General features: G+C 40.0%; 1 protein-coding gene across 1 annotated transcript in view; it reads right to left on the bottom strand.

The window, feature by feature from the left end:
• Positions 1–11,540: 11,540 nt before the first annotated feature.
• PAX6 (paired box 6) overlaps positions 11,541–23,823 on the bottom strand; it is a gene marked incomplete at its 5' end in the record, with an annotated part of 14,327 nt that continues 2,044 nt past the window's right edge. The window contains 9 exons of the mRNA XM_090034626.1: positions 11,541–11,874; positions 12,702–12,852; positions 15,200–15,315; positions 15,441–15,591; positions 15,849–15,931; positions 16,740–16,898; positions 22,802–22,967; positions 23,510–23,725; positions 23,819–23,823. The exon at positions 23,819–23,823 is cut by the window's right edge and continues 37 nt beyond it. Coding sequence (XP_089890752.1) covers positions 11,789–11,874; positions 12,702–12,852; positions 15,200–15,315; positions 15,441–15,591; positions 15,849–15,931; positions 16,740–16,898; positions 22,802–22,967; positions 23,510–23,725; positions 23,819–23,823 — 1,133 coding nt within the window. The remainder of the gene's footprint in view (positions 11,875–12,701; positions 12,853–15,199; positions 15,316–15,440; positions 15,592–15,848; positions 15,932–16,739; positions 16,899–22,801; positions 22,968–23,509; positions 23,726–23,818) is intronic.

The raw sequence follows: 23,823 nt of genomic DNA, 5'->3' as shown, positions 1-23,823 counted from the left end.
AGCCACCAAACTTGTTACTGGTATGAGATGTACGATGCATCAGCAGAGGCACAATAGATTCTTTTCATTGAATAGGTTCTTAATTCAAATTTATAACCAGATCTTTACATAACAATGAAGTAGAGTCAAGAAAGTAGATATCAAATTTAAACATTGGTACCTAAAATAATATTCTCTATGAGGCTTTCAGAATATAGGTATGTGTACAATGTAATAAGAATGTGATTATGTATTAAACTATAAGCTTTTTAGAAATGCATTTGTAAAGGCATTTAAAAAGCAGCTTGGAGGACACAGCCAATTCCAATTTTAGGAAATGAGAGCTACTAGCATCTAAAATGGGCATTCATTTACTTCAGATTTTATGCATATTGTAATACAGACAATAGTAACTAAGAATTCACCTTAAATTTTAATTTGAAATTAATGTTCTTCCAAACATGACTTTGAGAAGACTATAGAGGGCTTAAACTATAAATATCCTGTATCGTTCTGGTGTTAAAAACAGACCATGGCACTGTAAAACCCTAATACAGAATAAGTGAAATAATAATTTTAATCTATAGTTATAGTAGTGTTTCTCCATGATTATTTACTAGAAACTGTGTTTAATTTTATTAATTGTTTCTTATCCTAGACCAACATTATGCATCATTCTGTAGCACACAAAAATAGAAAATAAGCTATTTTTGATTTTTTACAAGACTTAGAAGTAAATATCCTATCAGCATATTTTATACTTTTCTGTGTGAGCTATATTAGCACAGGGCCCAAGTCTCTTTGTTTAATATCATACTGAGCACATGATTGATGTTTAATAAATAATAAATGGGTTATCCTCCAAAAAAGCAACAAAAAAAAGGAAAAGAAAATAAGAGAGAGAATATTTTTTATTGAAATTTCAAAAGCAAAAGCTCATAAAATACAACCAAAAAATGTAAAAGCTGTTTCAGTTTAAAACCTAATTGAGAAAATATGTAAGGCTAAATTTTTCAACATAGTTAAAATCTGCTTACTATTTTAAGTACCCAAGTCTAAAAACGTTTTATAAACCTAATTAGTTGCAGACATTACTTTGCAGAGTTCCATTTGCAGATGTTGTATTAATAAATATCCATAAGTGGACATCTCTTTGTGCCCAAGAAATGTATTGACAAAATAAAGTCTTAGCCTGTAGTCTTTAATCTAGAAACTCTTCTACAGTGGACCAGATATAATTTAGATATGCTTCATTGCTTTTCTTTTTTATAAAGAGGTAAAGGAAGTTCCAGTTAACATATATTTTACCAATCAGTAAGCCAGTGGCTCTAGCCATATTGTTTGAATATTAACATTTATCACCTGTACTACCAATACAACTATATATTATTTGCTCTGTAAATAAGTAATAACTCCAACCTCATGAAAGTCCTGTGTATTACTCCCACGTACAGGCTGGGAACTAACTGGCTAAGTAGCAGCTCTGCAGAAAAGGACCTGGAGGTTACAGTGGACAATAAACTGAACATGAGCCAGCAGTGTGCCCATGTTGCAAAGAAGGCTAATGGCATATGGGCTGCATTAGCATGAGTATTGCCAGCAGATTGAGGCGAGTGATTATTTCCTTCCATTGGGCACTGGTGGGGCCACATCTGGAGTAATATGTCCAGTTTAGGGCCCTGCCCAAAAGAAAAGGACAAGAACAATTTGGAGAATCCAGAGGTGGGCAATGAAAATGGTTAGGGGGCTGGGGCACATGATTTATGAGAGAGGCTGAGGGAACTAGGCTTATTTAATCTGCAGAAAAGAATACTGGGCATGTCTACGCATCGCCGTATGGTGACAACTTTATTGCGTTGTTTAGTACTTCCTTTTGGAGTACTAAAACACGGTGCAGTAACTGCCTGTACTGCACCATACGGATGGCTCACACTTAAATTTCCCAGCTACATCTCCACAGCAGCATGCTATAAGCAGGATGTGTGCTGCTACGGCAATGTAGCTAGCGATCACATGTAGACCCACGTGATCACTACATCGCTGTAGCATGCCATATGTCACCATAGCATGTTGCTACCTTGCCATAGGGTGACATGTAGACATGCCCACTGAGCGGAGATTTAATAGCAGCCTTCAACTACCTGAAGTATGGTTACAAAGAGGATGGAGCTAGACTGTTCTTAGTGGTGGGAGATGACGGAACAAATTGCAGCAAGGCAAGTTTAGGTTAGATATTAGGAAAAACTTTCTCACTAGGAAGGTAGTAAAGCACTGGAATAGGCTACCCAGGGCATGTCTACACCAGATATTTACTGCAGAGCTGACTAGCTCCACAGTAAACTTATTAGGGTCAAGAAACTAAGAAACTCCACAGCAAGGTAGTACTTACATTTACAAGTTCTACCCTGCTGTAGAGTTTTTTCTTGCATGTGTAGACACTGACCTAGCTGACTAAAGCACAAGTGTGCTTCAATGTGGGGTCTGCCTGTCTTGTGTCCCAGCCAGCCCCTCTGCACCATGTTGAGCCAGGTTAGAGCAGGCTGACCCCCCCCCCCGCCCCCAAGATGCTGCTAGCCAGGGCTGCTCTGACCCAGCTCAGTGTGCTGTGGTCTGGATGCATGTGTAAACAGCATGCCTGGGAGCTTCCTTGGAACATTAAACTCCAAAGTAATAAGCTCCAGAGTTTATTCCTGTGCTTTAATGGCACATGTAGACATACCCCCGGAGAGGTAGTGGAATCTCCATCCTTGTTGGTTTTTAAAACCTGGCTAGACAAAGTTTTGGCTGGGCTGATATAGTTGGGGATAGTCCTTCTTTGATTAGGGGGTTGGACTAGATGACTTCCTGAGGTCCCTTCCAAACCTAATTTTCTATATTTGCCCAGATAAAAGTAATTACACAGAGGAGATAGAAAAAACAGTGACACTTCTGACTGAGAACAAATTACTATTCTCAGGCCATGTATTCTGTGAAGATAAGTCATCCCTGTGGAAGCTTGACCTTCAAAGAACAGATCAGGGAATCCATGAATAAATTATTTTACTTAGTAATGATCTAGCCTATAAAAATGACTTAGAAATTACTGGGCGAATCTACACATGTGCCTTTAGCAAGTACTAAATGATTGCACAGTAACTGCCAGTACTGTGTGGTCCCAGTGCCGCATCGGTTGTTTCCAACCCTACTACACAGTAGTGGTGTCATCACAGTTTGTGCCTGCTGATGCTCTGTCACCATAGCTTGTTCCTAGGACAACATAGCATCTTGTGTAGCCATGCCCACTTAGTCCTAGAAACTGAGTTTAAGCTTCTAAAATATTAGCAACTCTGATAAGTTGTATTTTTGGCCATATGTTCCCTTCATAAAGAGCAGTATTATCTTCTACCATTGAAGGGAAAGGTCAAATCCAAGTTTTAGTAAAAGTCTAAGGAACATTCCCATTCAAATTACACTTTTATTTACTTTATTATATCATCTGGGAGCCCAAGTCATAGAACAAGACCCATTGTGCTAAGCAAAATTCTTGGCTCTGAATTGGACCTGCATTTAGTATATGTGTACATGGAGCCTCTTACCTGTTTTAAATCAATAGGGTTCTGTGCAATAAGTATGTAGAATAGTATCTATAATAGTATCCAGACAGTAAGTTCTATAATAGTATCAGGTCCTTAAGTGAGATCAGGGCCATGCTGAACCTAAACCATAATGAAAGAAAACTGATCCTTTACCACTGGATTCCTGACTTGGTTCAAGTCACAAGGATCAGTTCTCTCTTTGGCCCTATTCATCATCCATACGCAACCAGTCAGTGAACTGGCACTTACGTGAATTCACATGTCAGCAGTCTGCAGAATACATTCAGGTCTTTTGGAATGTACCTCTCCTTCATCACCTATGAACAAATCACAGCTATAAAGATGGCCCTGTAACTTGGACAAGATCAACTAATAGCTAAACCTGAACCCAAACATGACAGACTTGATACTGATATGGAGGGGAAAACATCTTGAAGAGGATGGAGCTCCACAGTGCAATCTCCTTTGGTAGTGTCTCCTGTCCTGCACACAGGATACGTAAAAGACTGCCTAAAGCTATAGGGATGGGGTTTGTGGACAACACGAAACTCCTTTGGCACAATGGAATGACAAGGGTGAACTTATCTGTGTGGGAGCCAGAGGAGAGCAATTGTGCAATGAACTGCCCCAGGAACAAAGGGACCACCACAAACCTTACTACTCTGCTGAAAGTACAAGGTACAGTTCTTTGACCGCTCCTTCTATTACATAAATACATAGCAGCATGTTGACTTAGGACAAACAAGCAAACAAAACCCTACGAAAACAAAACATTCTGTAGCACACACTTCTCCCCCTAGGGAGAGGATGAAAGAACAAACGTGAGCTAAGTCATGTTGCTTAATGGAAGGCACGTGGATACGACCGTGATCAGCATGAATAGAATAGAATAGAACAGAATTTAATAATGGCCCAATTCTGCAGTCCCTGCTCCCTAAATTCATTCTCTGGTGTAATTCAGGAATAATTCTGTAGAGAGAAGAATCAGGCCCAATAAGATATTTGTTCAAGCAGCATTTGCCCATGTATTGTTTCAGGAAACATCATTAGTTTACATTCAGCCCAAATTAAAAATGATCAGTTGATTTTTTATATAAGAGAAAATGGATTGGACAATTCCAAAGTTTAAAACATCTTGGAAAGGAGAACAAAACAAATATTCTCTGCAATGGCGGTAATACAAGCATTGCAGAACTAAGAATCTGAGGGCAAAGTTGATTTTTTTAATAGTTTAGGTAGAAAGTATTGCAACATGTAAAAAGAAAAATAGTATAAACAGTGACAGAGAGTTTGTTAAAGTTTGCACTTGTGATAAGGTAAGGTGTTAATGATAACAACTCACAAAAATATAGCCTGCTGACCACATTCCTCCAATTTTCTATGTTTATAATCTGTTAGATATCTGTTCACAGAATTCCCAAGATTTGCTGGTATAGGACAGGTAAGAAAACTTTGAAGATGCACAGAACAAATTGTCAGAGAATGTTCAAGCTCCTCTGAAGCAGCTAGCAGCGCTCAGACATCCCAAAGGAGGAAAATCAATAATTCCCAAACTTTATATTTTTCTAACTCCTAGAATGTACATGAGGGTTTACTGGATACCTGGAGGCAATTGCAATCTCTATTGAGGAATTTCATGAAAATTACAGGCCCTACCAGGAACTGAAATGAACTGGAACCTTTGCTGGGGCTTTTAAAAACCTCTGCTCACTACCTGACCCAGCTGCAATGCAATTGCTGAGACCAGAAAAGGAAATCTGGTCATTACACTATGATACCTCCACCCCAGCCAAAATGATGTAATCCTGCTTTGTCAGAGACAGGCAACCATCTCCCCCCACTCCCCCCACTCAAGTCAAACACTGATATCCTGCCACTCCTCTTTTTCTCCCCTTCAAGTCATAGTCACTTCACTGTACTCTTAGGATGAATTATGATGTATGTGGAGTAGAAGGTATAACATCAATGTCTCCTGCAGTCCTTCCCAGATTCAGTAAACCATAGCAATTTCATATTCACAGTCAAACCACAGGGCAGTCAAGTTTCATAGAAAATTGAACTGCAATGAACCTCAAAATGTCCCCCTACTCTAGGTAGGATCATCTCTTTCAAAGCCATCCCAAATATTTCTTTAACCTGCACTTAAAAACTCCCAGTGACAGATTTCAAAGATAAAATAGACTCTAGAAAAGTCTATTTTAGGAGTTAATCATCTGCACAGTTAGATATTAAGAAGAACTTTATATCTTCTGGTTTTGTGTCTCAAATTTGGGGCACATTATAAAGGTGTGGCACTGTCTTTGAAAGAGGGAGCAAGGAGATTAGAATCTCTGTCAGCCTGAACAGGAGGCTTCTTTGAAATCCATGGCTATAACTAGAAGAATGTGTAACTCGATTACTGTAGGACTGAAATACAAAAGAGAATGTCAAATGGTCTAGTCATTGAAGCTACAAGTTCTGCCAACCTATCTGGCAGAGGTGTCATCTTGGAAGTGGTTGCAGCTTAAAAATAAAATTATGTTTTATTATTTTTTTCTCAAGTTAAAACATAGTGTTCACACATTTTTAATTTAAGAGAATATTAACATAGGAATTAAAATAAAAGATGCTCTAAAAGTAAGGACATTCTAAAATTGCTTCTTAAACTAACTTTAATTCTGTGTCCAAATGTCCTTGGTCTTCCTTTACCTATCCTCTAAAATAGTGGTTTTCAAACTTTTCTTAGACTCAAGGCATCCCTCATTAGACTCGAGGAATCTCTTGGAAATAGTTTTCACTCATTTCTTGACTATGGAAAATTAAGCAAGTCTATGGCAAAAAACTTAAAAAGACCACAACAGGTCAAAATGTTTTTGACACTATGGATTCCTGAGTTTATCTTATGATTCATGTGTAGATGTTTGCACACCTAGCAGTGTTAATATTGTGCATTACCCTACAGCACCCTTAAAAAAAGGGTTTCACAGCACTCCAGAGTGTCAAGGCACCCTGGCTGAGAACTGCTGCTCGAAAAGTGTTCCTTTGTTTTACTATCCAATAATGCCATCTGTTACAGATACTCTCAGGTAGGCAAAATGCAACCCATGGGCCAGATGCAGCCTGCTAAGCCATTCTATCCGGCCTGTGGGGCCCTTAAAAAATTTAGAAAATTAATATTTATCTGCCTCTAGCTGCCTGTCATGCCGCCCTCGATGGCTTGCCGGAACTCAGTAAGTGGCCCTCCAGCAGAAATAATTGTCTGCCCCTGCTTTAAGAGCTACTAAATGGGTAACATGCTAACATGCATGGTATTGTGACTTACCCCTGCATCATCTTCCAAAAAAAAGAAAGTCTTCAATATCTCATACTTTCTTTTCCACAAACATAGCTGGGACAGTACCTTTTCAATGTATCACTTCTGTACAGAGGAATGTACTGTCCACACTTCTGACATAGACACCACTTGTCCTGGCGTCTCAGGAAAAATAATAGAAAACGCCCTCTGCAACATATTCTGCAAGATATTCTTCCCCAATTTTCTCCCACATCAGTTGCGACCTCACATTAATTCTATAATTTAAACACTTACTTTTGCCAAGGGAGTCATATATTTGTGAGTAAAAATCACATCCACAGATTAAGGAACAAGTCTGCAGGCTTCAGTTCATTAAGAGAGCAGGTGAACTTTTGAAGATGAGCCTTCAGAAGAAAATTCCAAACAATTCACTTGGCCCAACAATCTGAAATTTGCAAGGTAAGAAGCGGACCTTACCATGATGTCACTTTTCTTAAAAATGGCTGCTACCGGGGATAATTTAGAAATGCCGGTTACCATGCAAACATTTTAATGAGCTAAAATGCTGTTTTCTTTTAAGAAAAGAACAATTTCAAGAAGGTGCTTTGACCTTGTGTCCCTGAACCAGCACAAAAAGGAAGCAGAAGAGCCTCCCTAGCTGAACTCAAAGCAGTGTTTTGACTCCTGTCGATGTTACAGATGAGAAAAAAAAATGAACTGGAAAAATGAATAAAGCATCTCAAACCTCTCCATTAGCTCTTATACCATGAAAATCCAAAGCAATGCCTTAAAATAATTATAGGTCTGTAGATAATGTTCAGAAATTAAATTACAATTTTTTCATTCAGTAAAGTAAGAGAAATCAATCAAAATAAAATAGCCAAAGAACTGAGTCCTGGGAGCGGTGACATTCACAACGTTTAACATGGAAGCTCTCCAGAGTTCTTTATCAATCCTAATCTCCTGTTAGCGACAATGCAGTCTTCCCCCAAAGATGCCCCAGGTTCACTTAATCAAACCAGTAAGACACTATCCACGATTGTTTTGCCCATCTCATACCTGTAAATAAAGAAATTACGGTTAAAAAGTAGCTGTGGTAGAAAATTTCCTTTCCACCAAACCCCATCTTTTATAATCCATGATGGAAAGTGACTCTTTTTCTGTCTCATTTAAATAGGCTCAGTGTGATTGATGTGCTCCTTTTTAAAGGAACCAAAACTAGCATCTTAGCAGTGGAAAGTGATCCCAGTATGCGTGTGCCTTAAGCAGTAAAGGGTGTTCAGATGAAAAATACATGTTAGTATACTAAACCTGTCATCCTGGTTCCCCCATGTATATCTAATGTATAACAGAATATTTGAAATACAAAATGCAGAATTTTTAAATTATACTTACATATTGATTCCTGTATGACTATTATTTGTGAAGCATCTTGTAATGCCTTAGGGTAGACTAATAAACAAAGTGCAAGCTGTTCTTATGAAATATGATCTCTTTTTTTGCCCTATGCACAGGAATAAATTGTTCTTTTAAATTCAACAGTGAAAAAGCCCATTAATTTTAGTGGTATCAGGATCAGACCCAAAGAAATATCTGAGTAACATGAAGTGATTATAGCAGATTTCAGTCTTCATGGATACCGCAATTCTACAGTAGTGTGAATGAAATAAGCATTAGATGCTGTTTAGAGTACACTGAAGATTTTAAATTACACACTACTTATCAATTCCTTCCTCCTGTTATTTGTGTCTGGTAAAGTAGCATGTAGTCACATATGCGTGCATACATTCACGCAGACTCACATGTGTACACACACATATATGCATCTTAAATATAAGAAATTGCTCCATGCCCAGTTAGCCACTTACATTGCTCTGAGGTCTAACATGGCCCAGAGCTAGTAATGAGGAAGTGGCATCAGAGCTCACACATGTTGAGAGGCTGTTTTCACTCCCCCATTCACCCTAGGGAAGAGGGTCTTGACAGGACTCCAGACACATCCTCCAGTACAATGCACAACTGTCACTGTAACCCATAATGCCTCCAACACGGAGAGTAGCAACCCTTCCAGGCAGGCATTGCTCAGAGGACCAAATGCCCTACCTTCTTCCTAATGTGCGGCCAGCCAGGGACTTTCACTAGCAACCCCATCTTCAAGAGCACAATAACCAGCCAGTGAGCCAGAAACATTTCCTCTCTGCTACAGTCAACTAGCCTCTCACTGCACAACATTCATTCTCACATGTAACTCTGTCACAGTGTTCTTCAAATTGCAAATATAGAGTATAAACTTGGTCTGTAACACATATTATAGTTCTGTTCCTGCTTCCATGATAACATTATTAGAGTCAGAAGGAGAGTGAGTATATGTTTATATGACATCTGTAAAGAAGATACAGGACATGAGACACACTCCTGATCACATGCTGGTGTAAAGGGGGAATAACTCCTCTAATTTCAGTGGAATTCTATGCAAGTAGAAAACCCAGGTAAATGAGAGGTGAATCAGGCTATATGTGTGGTACTACATGCTAATATGCAAAAGTGGCAACCATTTCCCAAAAGATCTCATGCGGCTGAAGCTGTTAAAGGTTGCTTTCATTTTCATGGCACAGGCTAGTACTGGGTGTTATACCTACATATGTTGATAGATATAAATGAGATAAGTAGGTATGTCAATGTCAGCCTTTTTATCTAGGATTTACTGTGGGTGCCAATGGCATAAAAATTTGACCTGCTATATGGCATGTTTAATTAGATCTGAATAAGATCCGCAGCTTTTATGTGTGTGCATGGGTATACATACATATTCATATGTATATATATGTAAATAATAGACTTTAAAAAAATAAACAACTTTTCAATTGTCATTTTTAAATTAGTAACATCTGTGTAAATAAAGTTATTAAATGCTTATATAATGAACATATTTATAATAAACAAATGTCAATAAAAAAGGAAATTCCAATGTAATGTTTTCTAGAATTTATGCTCACTTCATTTTGTTCTGTGAATGAAGTATTGTGTGATCGCTAAAGAACTTTTTATTTAGCTGCATTTAATCCTGTCAGCAATGCAGGGATTGCCTCAGCACCACAACTTTTCCTAGTCAAGTTTAGAAAGAAGTGTTATCTATAGTTTGTTATAAGTTGGACAGAGCAGAAATTAAAATATAAGAGTTTCACATTATAGCTTTCCTTTCAAGGGCTGTTTGTAGTGCTTTTGCTTTGACTCAGAACTGCCTGCATATTGGCTTTTAATCATTAGATCTGTTCTTCTCCACACATGACAAATAACAAATGGACTACAATGAACCAGATTCATAGATGTGGGAATGTTTAGATTTCACTGCCAGTGACTAAAGGCCTTTAGCTTTCAGTAGCCAGTCACAGTTTGCATTGTTGTTGTCTGTTGATTTGTCTTCCCTCATTATTTCTTGACATGCAGCTTTCCACCCACACCCACACTAACAACCCTCACATAAAACATGTTGAGAAATTAACCAGGTTATAGGTTCAGTGGAAAATTACACTAAGATTATGCTATGTGGCAGTGTATGGGAATGGTATTAGCTTTTCAAAAGAGCTTTGCTTTTGTTACAAACACATCCGCTCTTTTAAAAACAGCCTAGCTGAAATAATTTTTAAAAGTCAAGAATGTATATACATTCAATTTCAAAATATCAGTCTGGTTGGAATAATTCAAAGTGCAGTCTCCTTTTAGGAGTGCTAGATTTTAGAGTTCATTTAGCACTTTACTGTACTAAGGGAAAACATTTTCTTCTTTCTTTTGTACAAAAGTTACATTAATTTATATATTTTTCCAACCCGTACTACAGACTGCTTGAGTCAAAATCTATAAAAGTATTTACTTGAGGACCTTCCATATTGAAAATCAAAAATAAATTTAAAATAACAGTTGATATATAATGTTAACCTACTATGGTAACAAAATTTGCAACACCACACTATAAGGTTAAAAAGAAAATAGTATAATAAAGGAAATACAAAGGCTTTGGCATGGTTTTTACAATCAACAATGGTTAATTTTGATATGTAGTTGTGAACAACTTCAAAACACTTAAGTTTAAAACTCTTGCAAGCACTTTTAATTGATTAGGAATGAATTCTAGATGCACAAAAATGATTGGACTGTGAACAGTAGTACAGCTATATCTAAGAACAATTAACTTTTGCCGACCAAAAAAGAAACGTATGATGCATGAAAATGTGTATAAAACATCTATAGAATATTCTTGTCAAATATAAATGAAATTAACTTTATTATAGAAATCATTCTGGGAGATTTCTAGGGAAGACAAATACTTACATTTCGACATAAAACAAATTGGATTATATCGAAGACACAATCTACCTTTTATCTATCAAACTTTTCTTCATTGAAGTTCTCTCTTACCCCTTGTTTGCACAGAAGCTTCATCTGTTAACAACCTTTGGAAATTCCAACAGATATTTTTCTTACATAAATCTAGTGCGTATTGTTCCAGGTTCAGTTATATGCAATGGAATGATACAAACTTGGAACATCAGTCCAAAATCTATGAACAGATTGGTAGAAGTATTCGATATATCTTGATAAAACTCTTAAATTCGTGGCAAAGCTTGTTGATCATGGCTTCCTTTTTTTTAAACAACTTCATGACCAACACAAATCAAACATCCATCCAGTCTACATTGTTCTTTTTTCATTATAACATACAAATGCCCATTTACAAATAATACACCAAAATGAGTAAAAGTTTGGATACCAAAATGAAGATTTGTTCCAACTGATATAATGCCTTCATTGTACAAAGGTCCATGTTAGAGTCTTTTCCATGTGTTACGGTATAGGGCACAGTTGCAGTACAGAAGTACTTTGAGAGCCATTCTTCCTTTATAAAATACTGCTGAACATCCAACTGTTGTCCATATAGTCATTTACAGAATTAACACATGTTTTACTGTAATCTTGGCCAGTATTGAGACATATCGGGTTCACTGCCAGGAACTTGAACTGGAACTGACACTCCAGGGGAAATAAGACCTGAAAATTGAGTGAAAAAAGGTATATTTTAGTTTTTCTCTGTAGAGCACAGCTTTTTGCTTTTCTGTTTTAAAGGGCTGTGCTTGTATTCAGAATATTAAATCTGTTTGATGGCTTTAAACATCCTTCTTATATAAAATTAATTATCATGTTATAAGAAAAAAGGCCACATCCTCAGCTGAGAATGTGACCAAAACTTCATTAAACCTTTAACCCTCAAATTGTTTTAATCTAAAAAGTGTTTTTAATTTGCTTCGATTTACACTAGTACTTGTTTTTTTATACTTAGTTTTTCTTATCCAAGATACACGGAGATCTGCTAATTAGATCTAGTCTTTTAAAAAGCTGCTTCCAACGTAGTCTAAATCAGCAAACATGTCTCAATCCTACAAGTATGTGCACGAATGCTTGACTTTACTAGTATGAATATCCCATTGAATTACAAGTTTACCACTGAAATGCACAAAGCTACTTATAATAGTGAAGTTCAGCTCAGGCTTAACTCTTTGTAGGATCAGGACCTCACTAAAAATGATTCTGCTGTGCTATTGTTAGAACACCACAGCTTCCCTTAAGCAAGTATGTTTTGTCTCTCCCCTTCAGTGGTAACTTAATAAGTTATATACTCTTTAAGCTTTAATTATATACCCTTAAAGCCTAGGAAGGTTTTGGTCCTGGGCTCAGTTCTGCCACTCCCTAAACCAATGGTAAATGTTCCTTGGTAGAGAAATGGTTACCATTAGTCAAAAAAAAAAAAAAGATTAGATTAACAGCAAAACCAAACTATAGGAAATGTATCTTTGGAGGATAAATGAATGGATGCTTACCTGTTGAAGTAGTGCCAGAAGTGCCCATTGGCTGGCTGTTCATGTGTGTCTGCATGTGAGGAGGTGTATATGTATCATAGCTCCGCCCATTCACTGACGGACTAGTGGGCAGCATGCAAGAGTAGGAGGAGGTCTGACTAGGTACTGGGGGCTATGGGAGTAAAGGACAAAATGCTGTTAAAGGTCTGTAAATTTAAACATGACTTCAAGCATCTATTTACTCTGGTTTAAAGTTACATCAGCACACAGGAATATAATGGAAGCTATTCTTCTTTGCAAAAATATAAATAAACTATGTACTCAAGGTTGGATGCCTACATCTATATTTAGTTACTTAAGTACACATTTCAGAAATTTTCAGAGATGCAGGGCCATCACATCTGTTGTCTGTTTGTTTTTTTCAAGCTAACTGGAACTAGAAGGTACCTGGTATATCAGAAAAAAAATCTGGCCATTGCATCAGTGCCGAAATATTAATTTACATACCTAACTTTAGACACCTAAGTTTGAAATGTTGGTGCTAATGCAGAAAAGAATAGACCTTTTGGTATTTATATGCACAGGTAGATGCTATGTGGGCCAGATTCTGATGTCACATATAGGCTGCTTCCAGACATGAAAAAAACAAAAAAACAATGCTTTACTTTCAGCTCAGTGCCGCACACACTGAGTATGGCGTATACCTAGAAGAGGCATTGCTTTAGTTTGACCCAGCTTGCCCAATGTCTATGTAGTGAGGCTTTTTGGTACTTTTATCTAATAGCTGATTCAATCAGCTATTAGATAAAGTACCTAAAAGCCCCACTGAAGCACCCAATCTGTACAGATGCTGGGGAGCTGGGTCAAATCAATGTGCTTCCTCTTCCAGCAAAGCACTGTTTTGTTTTGTTTATTCACGGTCAGCAGCCATAATACTGATATAAATAAAAAAATAATTTCACTACAACATTCCAGTTAAAGTGAGATCAGTTACATGTGTAATATACACAAGTGTGCATTTATATATACACACACACCCCTATATAGTTGGTTTCCTTATGAGAACTGCAGTCATCCCAAACCCAAGCCAATAAAACCTGTTACTACACAAGTGCATCTGGCCTTCATGGAAGCATACTTTATAAACGCTCTTTACAATAATACTAACATAAATAACTATACAGAAAGGCATGACATAAAATTACTTTCATAGATTATGTAATATATTCTAATATATTACGGCTCACAGTACGTAATCCACTTATGAATTCCTATATTTATAAATTATGCAGTCTTTCCTAAGTAGAAAATACTTAGGCCAGAGTGTTCAAAAGGGTGTAAGGGAATTACCTACCTAAACAGGTGTCTAAAATTATTTTACCAGTCTAAAAAATGTCCAGTCCAAGTTGGAATAATATGAATCTGATGCTAAAGGACCTTCTGCATGCCTGATATTTATCTATGGGACATTACACTGTAGCAGTTTTTTGACTATCAGTCCTTTACCCTCAAAAGTAAATGAAGTGCCCCTCAGATCAGATAACAATATAAGTATTTTGTTTTTTGCCACAGGTTTGAGATACTCTCTCTGCACTGCCTCACTTGATTTGGCAAGAAATTAGTAACATAGTAACTGCCATACTGGAAAGCTATGTGGTCTGGCTAATCTGATAGCCCATCTCCAGCAGTGTCAATGCTATACGCTTCAGACAAAGCTGTAAAACTCCTGTAATTGGCCAATAACTTACTTGGCCAACCCCCCGCCATTAAAAAGGAAGGAATTTTGCATCTGAAAGGTCTATAGAATCAGACCCTGAAGGAACAGACTTCTTCCTAACCCAGCTGGTGATCAACTTATGCTTTCAGGCATGAGGATTGACAGCTCTTGCAATTTTAACTTTGCTAGCATAACTGCAGATGCTAATCACATCCATTTCTCAGGTGTTCCTAGTTTGCCTGTAGCCATAATACCAAAACAACAAAGGTCTAATCCTTTTTTCATTTCTGTAAGCTATTTAGCTTGCTATTACTGCAACAGTGAGTTCCGTAAGTTAATGTTTTTTTCTTTTCAATATTTCTCATGAGACATGTTCATATTATCTGTTGCCTTTTTACTTTGGGCACCTCCTTGTTCTTATATTTATGGAAAACAATCTAAAGGAGCCCCATACCACCCCTCTCCATTCAATATTGATCATTATGAGTTTAAAATATCCCTTCTTACATCTCTCCTTTCTAAATTATATCATTCTAGTCCTTTGGATCCCTATTCATTTGTTGCCCACTCCCAGCCTGGTTCCACAGCCTTTCCTTTTTGTTTTACCTTTGGCTGGAAGAGGGATATTTTCAAAGGTGTATCTAATTCCCCCTGACCTGCAGTGAGAGTTGAGCACCTCGCTCTTAATAAAGCCTGTCTCTGCATTCTGTGCACACCATAAGTTCCACTTCCTTCCAAGCAAGTTCTGTGTACATTTGGCCCTTAATCACATATCTAAAAGACAACTTGATGTATTACTTACTTGCATAGGCAGGTTGTTAGCCATTGTGAAGCTAGGCATAGGTGGCAGAGCACTGTATGTGTTTGTTAGTGCTGTGTCTGTTCTGCCCAACATTGAACCTGATGTGAAAGAGGAAACTATAATAGAATAGACAGATAGATGAACACATTAGTTTAAGCTTGAATAAAAATGATAATCTATTTTTAGAGAGTTGTGTTTTATTTCCCTAAGAGGATGTGTTAATGAGAATTTGTTCTATTACCAGGTGTGGTAGGTTGTGGGATTGGTTGGTAGACACTTGTGCTGAAACTACTACTGATAGGAATATGACTGGGAGTGTTGCTGGCTTGTCTTCTCTGATTCCTCAGCTTCTCTTCCCTTCTCCACTTTGCCCTTCTGTTAGAAAACCACACCTACAGTAAAAGAAGTTAAAAAAATTATTACAGAACTAGGATAACATGCACAGAGTCACTTATTCCTCACATAAAGTAAGGAAAAACTAAGAGAAAACCTTCTTGAAGAGTAACAAAATGGTATGTAGAAATAACCCTATATCTGCTGATTTTTCTTTTAAAATATGAGATGGCTACATGCTTAATGATCATTATGAATCCTATGCAACTTGATAAGTCACTCACAAAAAAAAATAATTACACTGTAACTTGGGTACCTGTATTCTTGCTTCAGGCAGATCTATTTTGGCAGCTAGTCTCTCTCTGGCAAACACATCAGGATAATGGGTTCTCTCAAATTCTGAAAAAGGAAATGTTGCATTCCAAAGATTTTTTTTTTTAGAAAGAGGAAATTAAAACAACTACATTTTAAATTTGGGGTCTTGTTGCCTATGCTCTAAATACTTGGATAGGCATTTTATTAACAGTGAAACTGAACTTGCTGTATTTGCATGTTTGTTAGAAATAGCAATAATGTTCCTTCGTCATGGACATAAGCTCACAGAGATCCCACAAGGATTTGAAGGATTGGGACCAATGTTAATATTTCTTAGGGAATGTTAAGGATGGATTACTGGAATCTATACTCATAATCAGCAGGCGCCCCAATACAGCTGGAAATCAGTCACCAGCAGGTGGCATGGCACAGAGTGAATCACTGCCAGTGCAAGATCTCAGCCCCCATGCCTTTTGGACATGTAACAGTATGATGCAAGGCTACAGAGTAGCACCAACAGCTTGGGAGTCCCAGCACTCTGATTTAGCTCACATCTGCAGCATGCTCAGCAGCTTTTAGGAAATCCAATATGTATTTGATGAGAAGACGGGGTAAGTGAATGGTAAGAGTCTGGGATAACCTTGATGCTTACATTCCTTTTAAAAATCAAAATGTCCACAGCTGTTCAAATACTAAATGGCCATGTCTATAAATAAACCTCTGAAGCATACTGAAGAAACAAAACAGAAGGGGAGAGGGCCACTGACTTAATACAATTCAATCTTTTAAAATTAAATAAAATGAAAACAACCTGATTCCATTTAGCTTTTGACATGACCAGGATGCTTTTTCCTTGTCTGTCCTACTTCACCAGCTTGAAACCGTCACTCACCTTTCTCAAGAGCTTCAATTTGCTCTTGAGTAAAGGATGTCCTATTCCTCTGCAGCTTTCTTTTCAGCTGAAGTCTCATCTGGGCCTCATCTGAATCTTCTCCATTAGAGCTGATGGAGTTAGTGTTTTCACCACCTCCTTCCTGCTGCGGGCAGCCATCTGCAACAATAAGAATAGGAAACTGAAACAAATGTAGCCCAACTATCATCTTCTTATCAATGCAAGATACAGTAATAAACAAGGTCAGCCATGTTTGCTGACACCCTTTCTTAAACATACCTCAGGTGTCAAAGTAATAGTTCACGGCTAACATACATTATATAGTAGCATTTTATTTTCCAATAATGCTATAAATATTAAACATGAAATATCAAGACCATATAATCTACATCTCATTTTTCCCTGAAATAAAACCTGCATAAAATAGTTTTCACTGCAAATTATTCTTCTTATTGGATCTTTGATTAAATGCCATGCCAGTCTCCTTTCTCTGCAGAATGTATTTACCTTTTGCTATATTTAAAATAGTGATGTTCAGTATTTCATATTATCTATAATCAGTAATTCCTATCTAATCAATTAGATGTTGATAGGTTTGTAGAAAATGCTATTAAGAAACCAAACCAAGCTTGTAATCTTTTTTAAAAAATATTTATCCAGTTTTTATTTGAATTCTGCACAGTCAATTTCATTTTAAAGGTTGTGAATTTAGAAGTGCCTGCATTGTTCTGCAGTTTTATTCAACTATTGTATGAGTGTGCATTGCCTTGACACCTATTACTGAGCACAGCTGTAATTATATCATCACCAAGAACAGGCTATAATTGCTGAAAATGGAATTTTATATTTAGATAAAAGGACTGTCCATTCTTTGTAATGTGGTGCACCAGAGAAAAGTAAGATTTCTTTTAAAATTTTAACATGTAATTTTAAAAGAAATAGTAACGAGTTCACTAACTAGCTAAATATGCTATTCTGCAGCTGAACGTTTGGCATATCATTTAAGTGGTACATTTTTAATTAGGGCATTTCCACCACTTTTAATGTAATTTCTATCATTAAACAAGGGAAAGTTTTATTGTGTTCACATTTCTGTTGGACGTAAAGATGTGCACTTGGTCTAGCTGTCTTTCAAAGTGTCTGCAGACACCAAAAACGGTTTGCAAAAGGAATGGACATTTCTCTGAAGGCAGAGAAGTCACTAAATTAAATCTCCCTCTCTTTTCAGAGCATATTTTTCAAGACGTTTTGATGTTGTTAAATGAAAGATGAAATAAGGGAGCCAGGGGCTACTTATGCTAATTCGCTTCAAAAGTTATGCTAAAAATAAATAGCAACATTCCTGTTACATCCTTTAAATATTGTGGGAAATCAACTTTAAAGTAATATCGTTTAGAATCACCTAACAATAGGCACAGCCTTCAAAGCTTTAAGAGAACTGTGACAGAATCTGGTAGGATCTTTTCAAACACTTTGAAATGTTTTAAAACCCCAACTTTCTCCCCCATTTAAACAGTTGGATTCATCTACAGTGGTCACCATATGGGCGTTTGTAGATCTATTGAGATGACCACCAACACTTGAATAGAAAGGGGCTGCTTTTCACCAGTACACAATGCCAGCAGAGTAAGGGAAACTATTAAACTCTTGGGGCAGGAGAGTTGGCAAACTTTCGTGGGCAGAATTTTGAGGACACAATCAGGGAGGACAACAAAAGGATTCTCTTGAGGCGTGCAGTGGTCCACATTGTATCACAAGGATCCCAGTCAACAGACTTTTCAGTGAAGTATGTTAACCTTTATGCACTACTATCATTAATCACTGTCCCCTGGGCTGGGCTACTCAATGCTATTTAGGATTTTTACTTTCTATAGGAGAAGAGAAAGAAAGAACACCCCTAAACTTGTGAATAGGACATCTCTATACACTGAGCCTGTTTACTCAACACCAGAAAGGGAGAAAACTACTTAGCTAAGATTAGATAAGCTTCAACTAACATATTAGAGCGCAAGGGTCTCTGTTTTTATTTACTGCTGAAAGTTTCTGGGTGCCTTTTAAAGTGTTTTCAGAGTAAAGGCTCGTGTGTTCGGATCCTAGCTCGGATTTCCCTTTAGAAATGCCTCCCAACAGCTCCGCGATGTTTCCCCCCTACTTGTTAAGCAACTCCTAAAACGGACTTAAACTGCTCCCTGCTTATCGCAAAGCCAGGAAACTCCCAGCTCCTGGAGAGGAAGGGGAGCCTCCGGGCCGGGTGGATGGCGCAAGGAAAGGTGCCCGGCTGCCGTCCCCTTTCTGACAAGCGTTTTCCCCGCGCGCTCCGCGCTGCTTGGCGGGGAAAGCTGAAGGCTGCGGCCTCGAGTGCATGGAGCCGCCCGGCTCTTTCCCCCGGGGGTGTTTGGAGTCACTCGACGGCCCCCGGCGAGGAGCCCGGGCGGCACGGACTGCTTCATTTAAATGGCCACCTCGCCCGCTCCTTTAATTTAAGCTTGTTGGGTGATCAGAAAGAAAGAAATAAACTAATCAAGCCGTGCCTGCGTCATTCGCCAGCATCTCGCAGTGCACAGGCTGCAGGCGCTGGGAAATATATATATATATATATATATATATATATACACACACACACACACACACAGGTTCAAGTGAGATCACCAAGCAGCCCTAAATCTTGCTAGAGTAAATCTTGATCCTGAAAAATGGAGTGACTTTTTTTTTTTTCAGTTTGAAGGATCTGTATTTCTCCAGTGGCTCCTAAAGCTTTCAAAGGACGGGACTTTTTTGCTTTGAAAGCAGCGCTTTCTTGCAACCTGTGGAAACTTGAGCCTTCCCCCCCTCCCTTCATGAGACCCGTGCCCCCCCGCCCCCCTTGATGGAGCTAAAAGTTTGGAGGCGGAATCACCAATATGATTTTTAAAAGAGCGCGGTGGACGATTAAGTTATCTCTCGCTCTCCTTTATTTTTTTAAAGGGGGCCCTTTTAGCAGCCCCAAAGAAACGGTCTCAATAGGCTGTTCCACCTTCCAGACCTAATCCGTAAGAAAGCGAGTGAATGTGCGTCCTATTATCCTATAGCCAGACCATCTGACGCTGGGTATAGGATTTGTTTCCTGGAAGAAAAAAAAAAAAAAAAGACGCTGGGAAATAAAATCATTCCTTAGTTTCTTAGTGTCTTAATCAGTGAGGCGGAAAACAAGCAAAAAAAGATAGCAAACCAATTGCGGCACCTTTCAGCTGTAGAGCCGGGATCAAAACATTGTAGCATCGGTTGAAAGAGAAAGTGTCTAAATCCTATAGAAGGCTTTAGTCTTATGTGGGGGGGGGGGGAGAAAAAGATAAGAAACAGTGTCTCAGTGATCCCTAAAACCACTAAATCACTGGAGAATTTCTCCCGGATAGAGATGTCTCTTTTTGTTCTGTCAGCCCTCATGTATCCATTATTTTATTCACTGCTGCATGGCGTTTATCAGATTGAGACCATATTTGTCCCCCTCTGAGACCTAACCTTGCCTTATGCTTTCTGAGTAATGGACTCTTAAAATCCAGTAACATAGCCCTGCAAGGGAAAAAAAACATTAGAGCCAGCATGAATATTCCAGAGGAAAGCCATTTTATTAATTTTAATTTGGGGAGGCAAATCCTCGGAGGGCCTCAGCCCCTCCTCCTGCCCCCACTCCTTTGTGACTCGGGGCCAAGCCTCTTGTGCTCCAAGCTGCTTTCGCATGGCCGTGTTTTATTTCGTGCCCCCTCCTTTTTTTTCCATCCCCTCTCATTGATATTTTGTTCTAGCTGGCGAAGGTGTCCCCAACCCCCTGACACATTCCTGGTCTGGGGGGGGACCCTGGACAAGAGGCTCGTCCAGCACAACGCCACCAACACTCATAGTCCAGCGAGGAGCTGGGGGGGGGGTGGAGGGGGGCACACTCCCAAATACAAAGAGACAAAGGCGGCCCCAGTGCGCCCATCACCTATTATATAACCCTGGCAGGGCGGGCCACGGCCTCAGGCCCGGGCACGCACACACTAGTGGGCGAGTGGTGCTGGGGGGGGTCGCCCCCATCCAAGCGGGACGTGGCTGGGGGGAGGGCAGGGCTGCCAGGGCCGGGGGGTGTCGGGGCCCTGGCAGGTGTCCCCTGACACGCACCCCCCGGGGCAGAGGGGGAGAAGGGGAGGGGAGGCAAAGGGGGGGCGCGGGCTCGGATCCCGCCTTGATGCCTACATGTAACACGTTCCTAGAGGGAAAGAAAGTGCCTGAATCCTTCTGAATCCTATTGACGAAAATGACACTCATCTGAGTCGCTACAATGCGGGCTCTGAGCAGCCTGTAATTTGATTTAAGAAAGAGGAGGGGGGCGGGGGGAGAAAGAGAGAGAGAGAAGGAGCTTTGAAAAGTGGAGTTAAACTCCAAACCATTTCCCCTCCAGGCAAGCAGCCGAGGGGGCGGCCGCAGCCGCGGGGGTGCCGGCCGGGGGTGGCATTGCCCCCAGGCTGCCAGACCAGGTCGGGGGAGGGGAGAGGGGGCGGACGAGTGCCCCTGCCTGGCTCCAGCGGCCGGAGGGAGAGACCCGCGGGGGTGGGAGTGGGAGATCCGCGCTGTCCAGCCCGGGTGAGGGTGAGGGCACCGGGACCCGAGCTCGGAGCTAGGCGGGGACCGGGCGATCATTAGGACTCTCCCAGTCCCAGGGAGGGAGATGGGAGACACACACACACACACACACACACAAAAGCGAAAGCCTCGCTCTCTATCTTTCTAGTGTCCTTCATAGATTGTTTTCTTCTCTTAAAACTGACATGTCTAATTGGCAAGCGGTGCCATATCGTGTCCAGAGGTCTCCTGTGGAACATTTCTACAGCTGTCTCCTTCAACTAGACGCTTATTCATGTCGCCTTAATGAGAAACAAAACGATCTCTAATGAGCAATTACATAGCGACAGAATTGTTCCCATAACAAATTCTTGCGTGTGACAGAAACATCCTTTGTACCAGATATTCCGCATACTGTTACTGATTTCCCTCCCCCCCCCCTTCCTTGAGGGGGCAAAACAAAAAGCAGGTTGTTAGATAGACACCTCTTCTAAAGGACTGACCACAGCCAGGGGAAGGGCTGCATCTGAACAGAGGCTGCATTCAAAAAAGGAGCCATTAACCATCTTAAGTATGTAACGTAACATCCCATTATCCTTTATATTATCCCCTTGTCATTCCTACAACAAATACCTATTAATCTTCAGGATAAACAGTTTGCTATATTCACAAAGTTGTTTCAGGTCCATTGAGGAGGGGCTATTATCAAGCCTACAGAGATAGTCACCTACAGGATGGCCAAGCTCTCTGGAGGGAGCAACCCTCACGCAAAAAGCGAGCCCGGATGGGGAGCAGAAACCACCCATTCAAAGGCTGACGCACAAGGTGAAAAATCAGTTCAGTAACTCAAGCGCCTCTCCCCTACAGCAGGTCTGCGTTGCTACTTGGCAGGCGCTTTTCTGCAGAAAGACATTGTTCTCAAGGCAAAATTTTAGAACAAAACTGGAAACCGATCCGCTAATCAGCCCCAACGCTTCCTTATAGCTCCTCCATGCATCTGTATTTATTTCCCTATCACTCCATATGCTTTTCTACTTATAGTCACATAATTTGTCAATTACAGGAACGCACAATATGATACAATTATGTTTACCTCGCAATCTGTCAGCGAGTTAACTTGTCATACTCCTACGGGAGGGGGGGTTCTCCCTGCATGTGAATGGGAGAGTTAGATCTCGCACTCCCTAGCTTCATGGCGAAGGGGTAAAGCGCTCCTGTCGACATGGCTGGACTGGAGGGAGGGGGGCTGTAAAATCTGCTCCCTTCCAAACTCTTCTGTGAAAAGCCTTCAGGGACGCGGTGTAGTGGATCCTGACTTAATTTTCTGGGCTGGGGGGAAATGCCCAGTGAAGGCAGTCAACCTTCCTGCTCGCTTCTCCTCTCAGGGGCTCTGTGAAGAGGCCAGGTCGGCCAGGATGGGGTGACACCTCTGGCTGGCCAGCCTGGGCAAGCCCAGATTCCCATCTCACTGGGATGTGCCTTACCTTGTGTGGGCTGCCCTGGCACGGAGGTCCCGGGGTACCATCCAGGTCGCGTGCCCCATGTCCCTGTCTGTCCATTCAGCATCCTTAGCTTGTCATACATCCCATCGGCACCCATCTGTTGCTTTTCGCTAGCCAGGTTGCGTAGAACTCTGTTTATTGACGATACCTGAAAGGTAAGCAACATTAAACAAGATGGTCGTGGGGAGCGCTCGCACAACATGCTCGCAGTTCAGCACCACCACATTCATCTACATTGCACGAGGCTGTGCATTGACTTAACCTGGACTTAAAGAGATTAGCTAATAATAATTTGACTGAGTAAAGCGGCCAGGATAAACTGATCGCCCTGTGTTGCGATTTACCAGAAGTCATTAATGATTAACCCATGGAGCATTTCGTTGTTCTGCTTACTTAAAGCCTTGCAGTAATATAGAGAGAGAGGCAGAAAAAGAGAGAGAGAGAGAGAGAGAGGAGACGTCCTTTTACTCTATTTGCTTGAATCCCCGATGCATTAGACATAACGGAGGACAGTGGTTTCTTAAAGACATTTGTCAAGTTCTTTATGCAAAAATTTGTCTGACCCCGCTACATGCAAATGACGTGAACTACCATCCTCTCAGTTGATATCAAAACAAAGGAAGCAGAGGCTTGCTACAGGCTACCCAGGCATTGAACACAGCAGATAGGAAGGTTTTTTCGTGAACTTACACTGGGTATATTATCGTTGGTACAGACCCCCTCTGATAGTAATCTGTCTCGAATCTCCCACGCAAAGATGGAGGGGCACTCGCGTTTATACTGTGCTATTTTGCTTACAACTTCTGGAGTCGCTACTCTCGGTTTACTACCTCCGATTGCCCTGGGTCTGATGGAGCCAGTTTCGTAATACCTGCCCAAAATTTTACTCACACATCCATTCGACACCTGGATAGGGAAGCGGACAGAAAATCACATTATTAATAATTTCAAGACAAAAATAAAATTGTTTAAGTATGCATTAAACAATGACAAGCTTACGTTTT

Source organism: Crocodylus siamensis, chromosome 2 (assembly GCF_052110815.1).
Source record: "Crocodylus siamensis isolate JL-2025a chromosome 2, ASM5211081v1, whole genome shotgun sequence".
NCBI lineage: Eukaryota > Metazoa > Chordata > Crocodylia > Crocodylidae > Crocodylus > Crocodylus siamensis.
The sequence above is the reverse complement of the archived record's forward strand: the minus strand, read 5'-3'. Positions and strand labels throughout refer to the sequence as shown.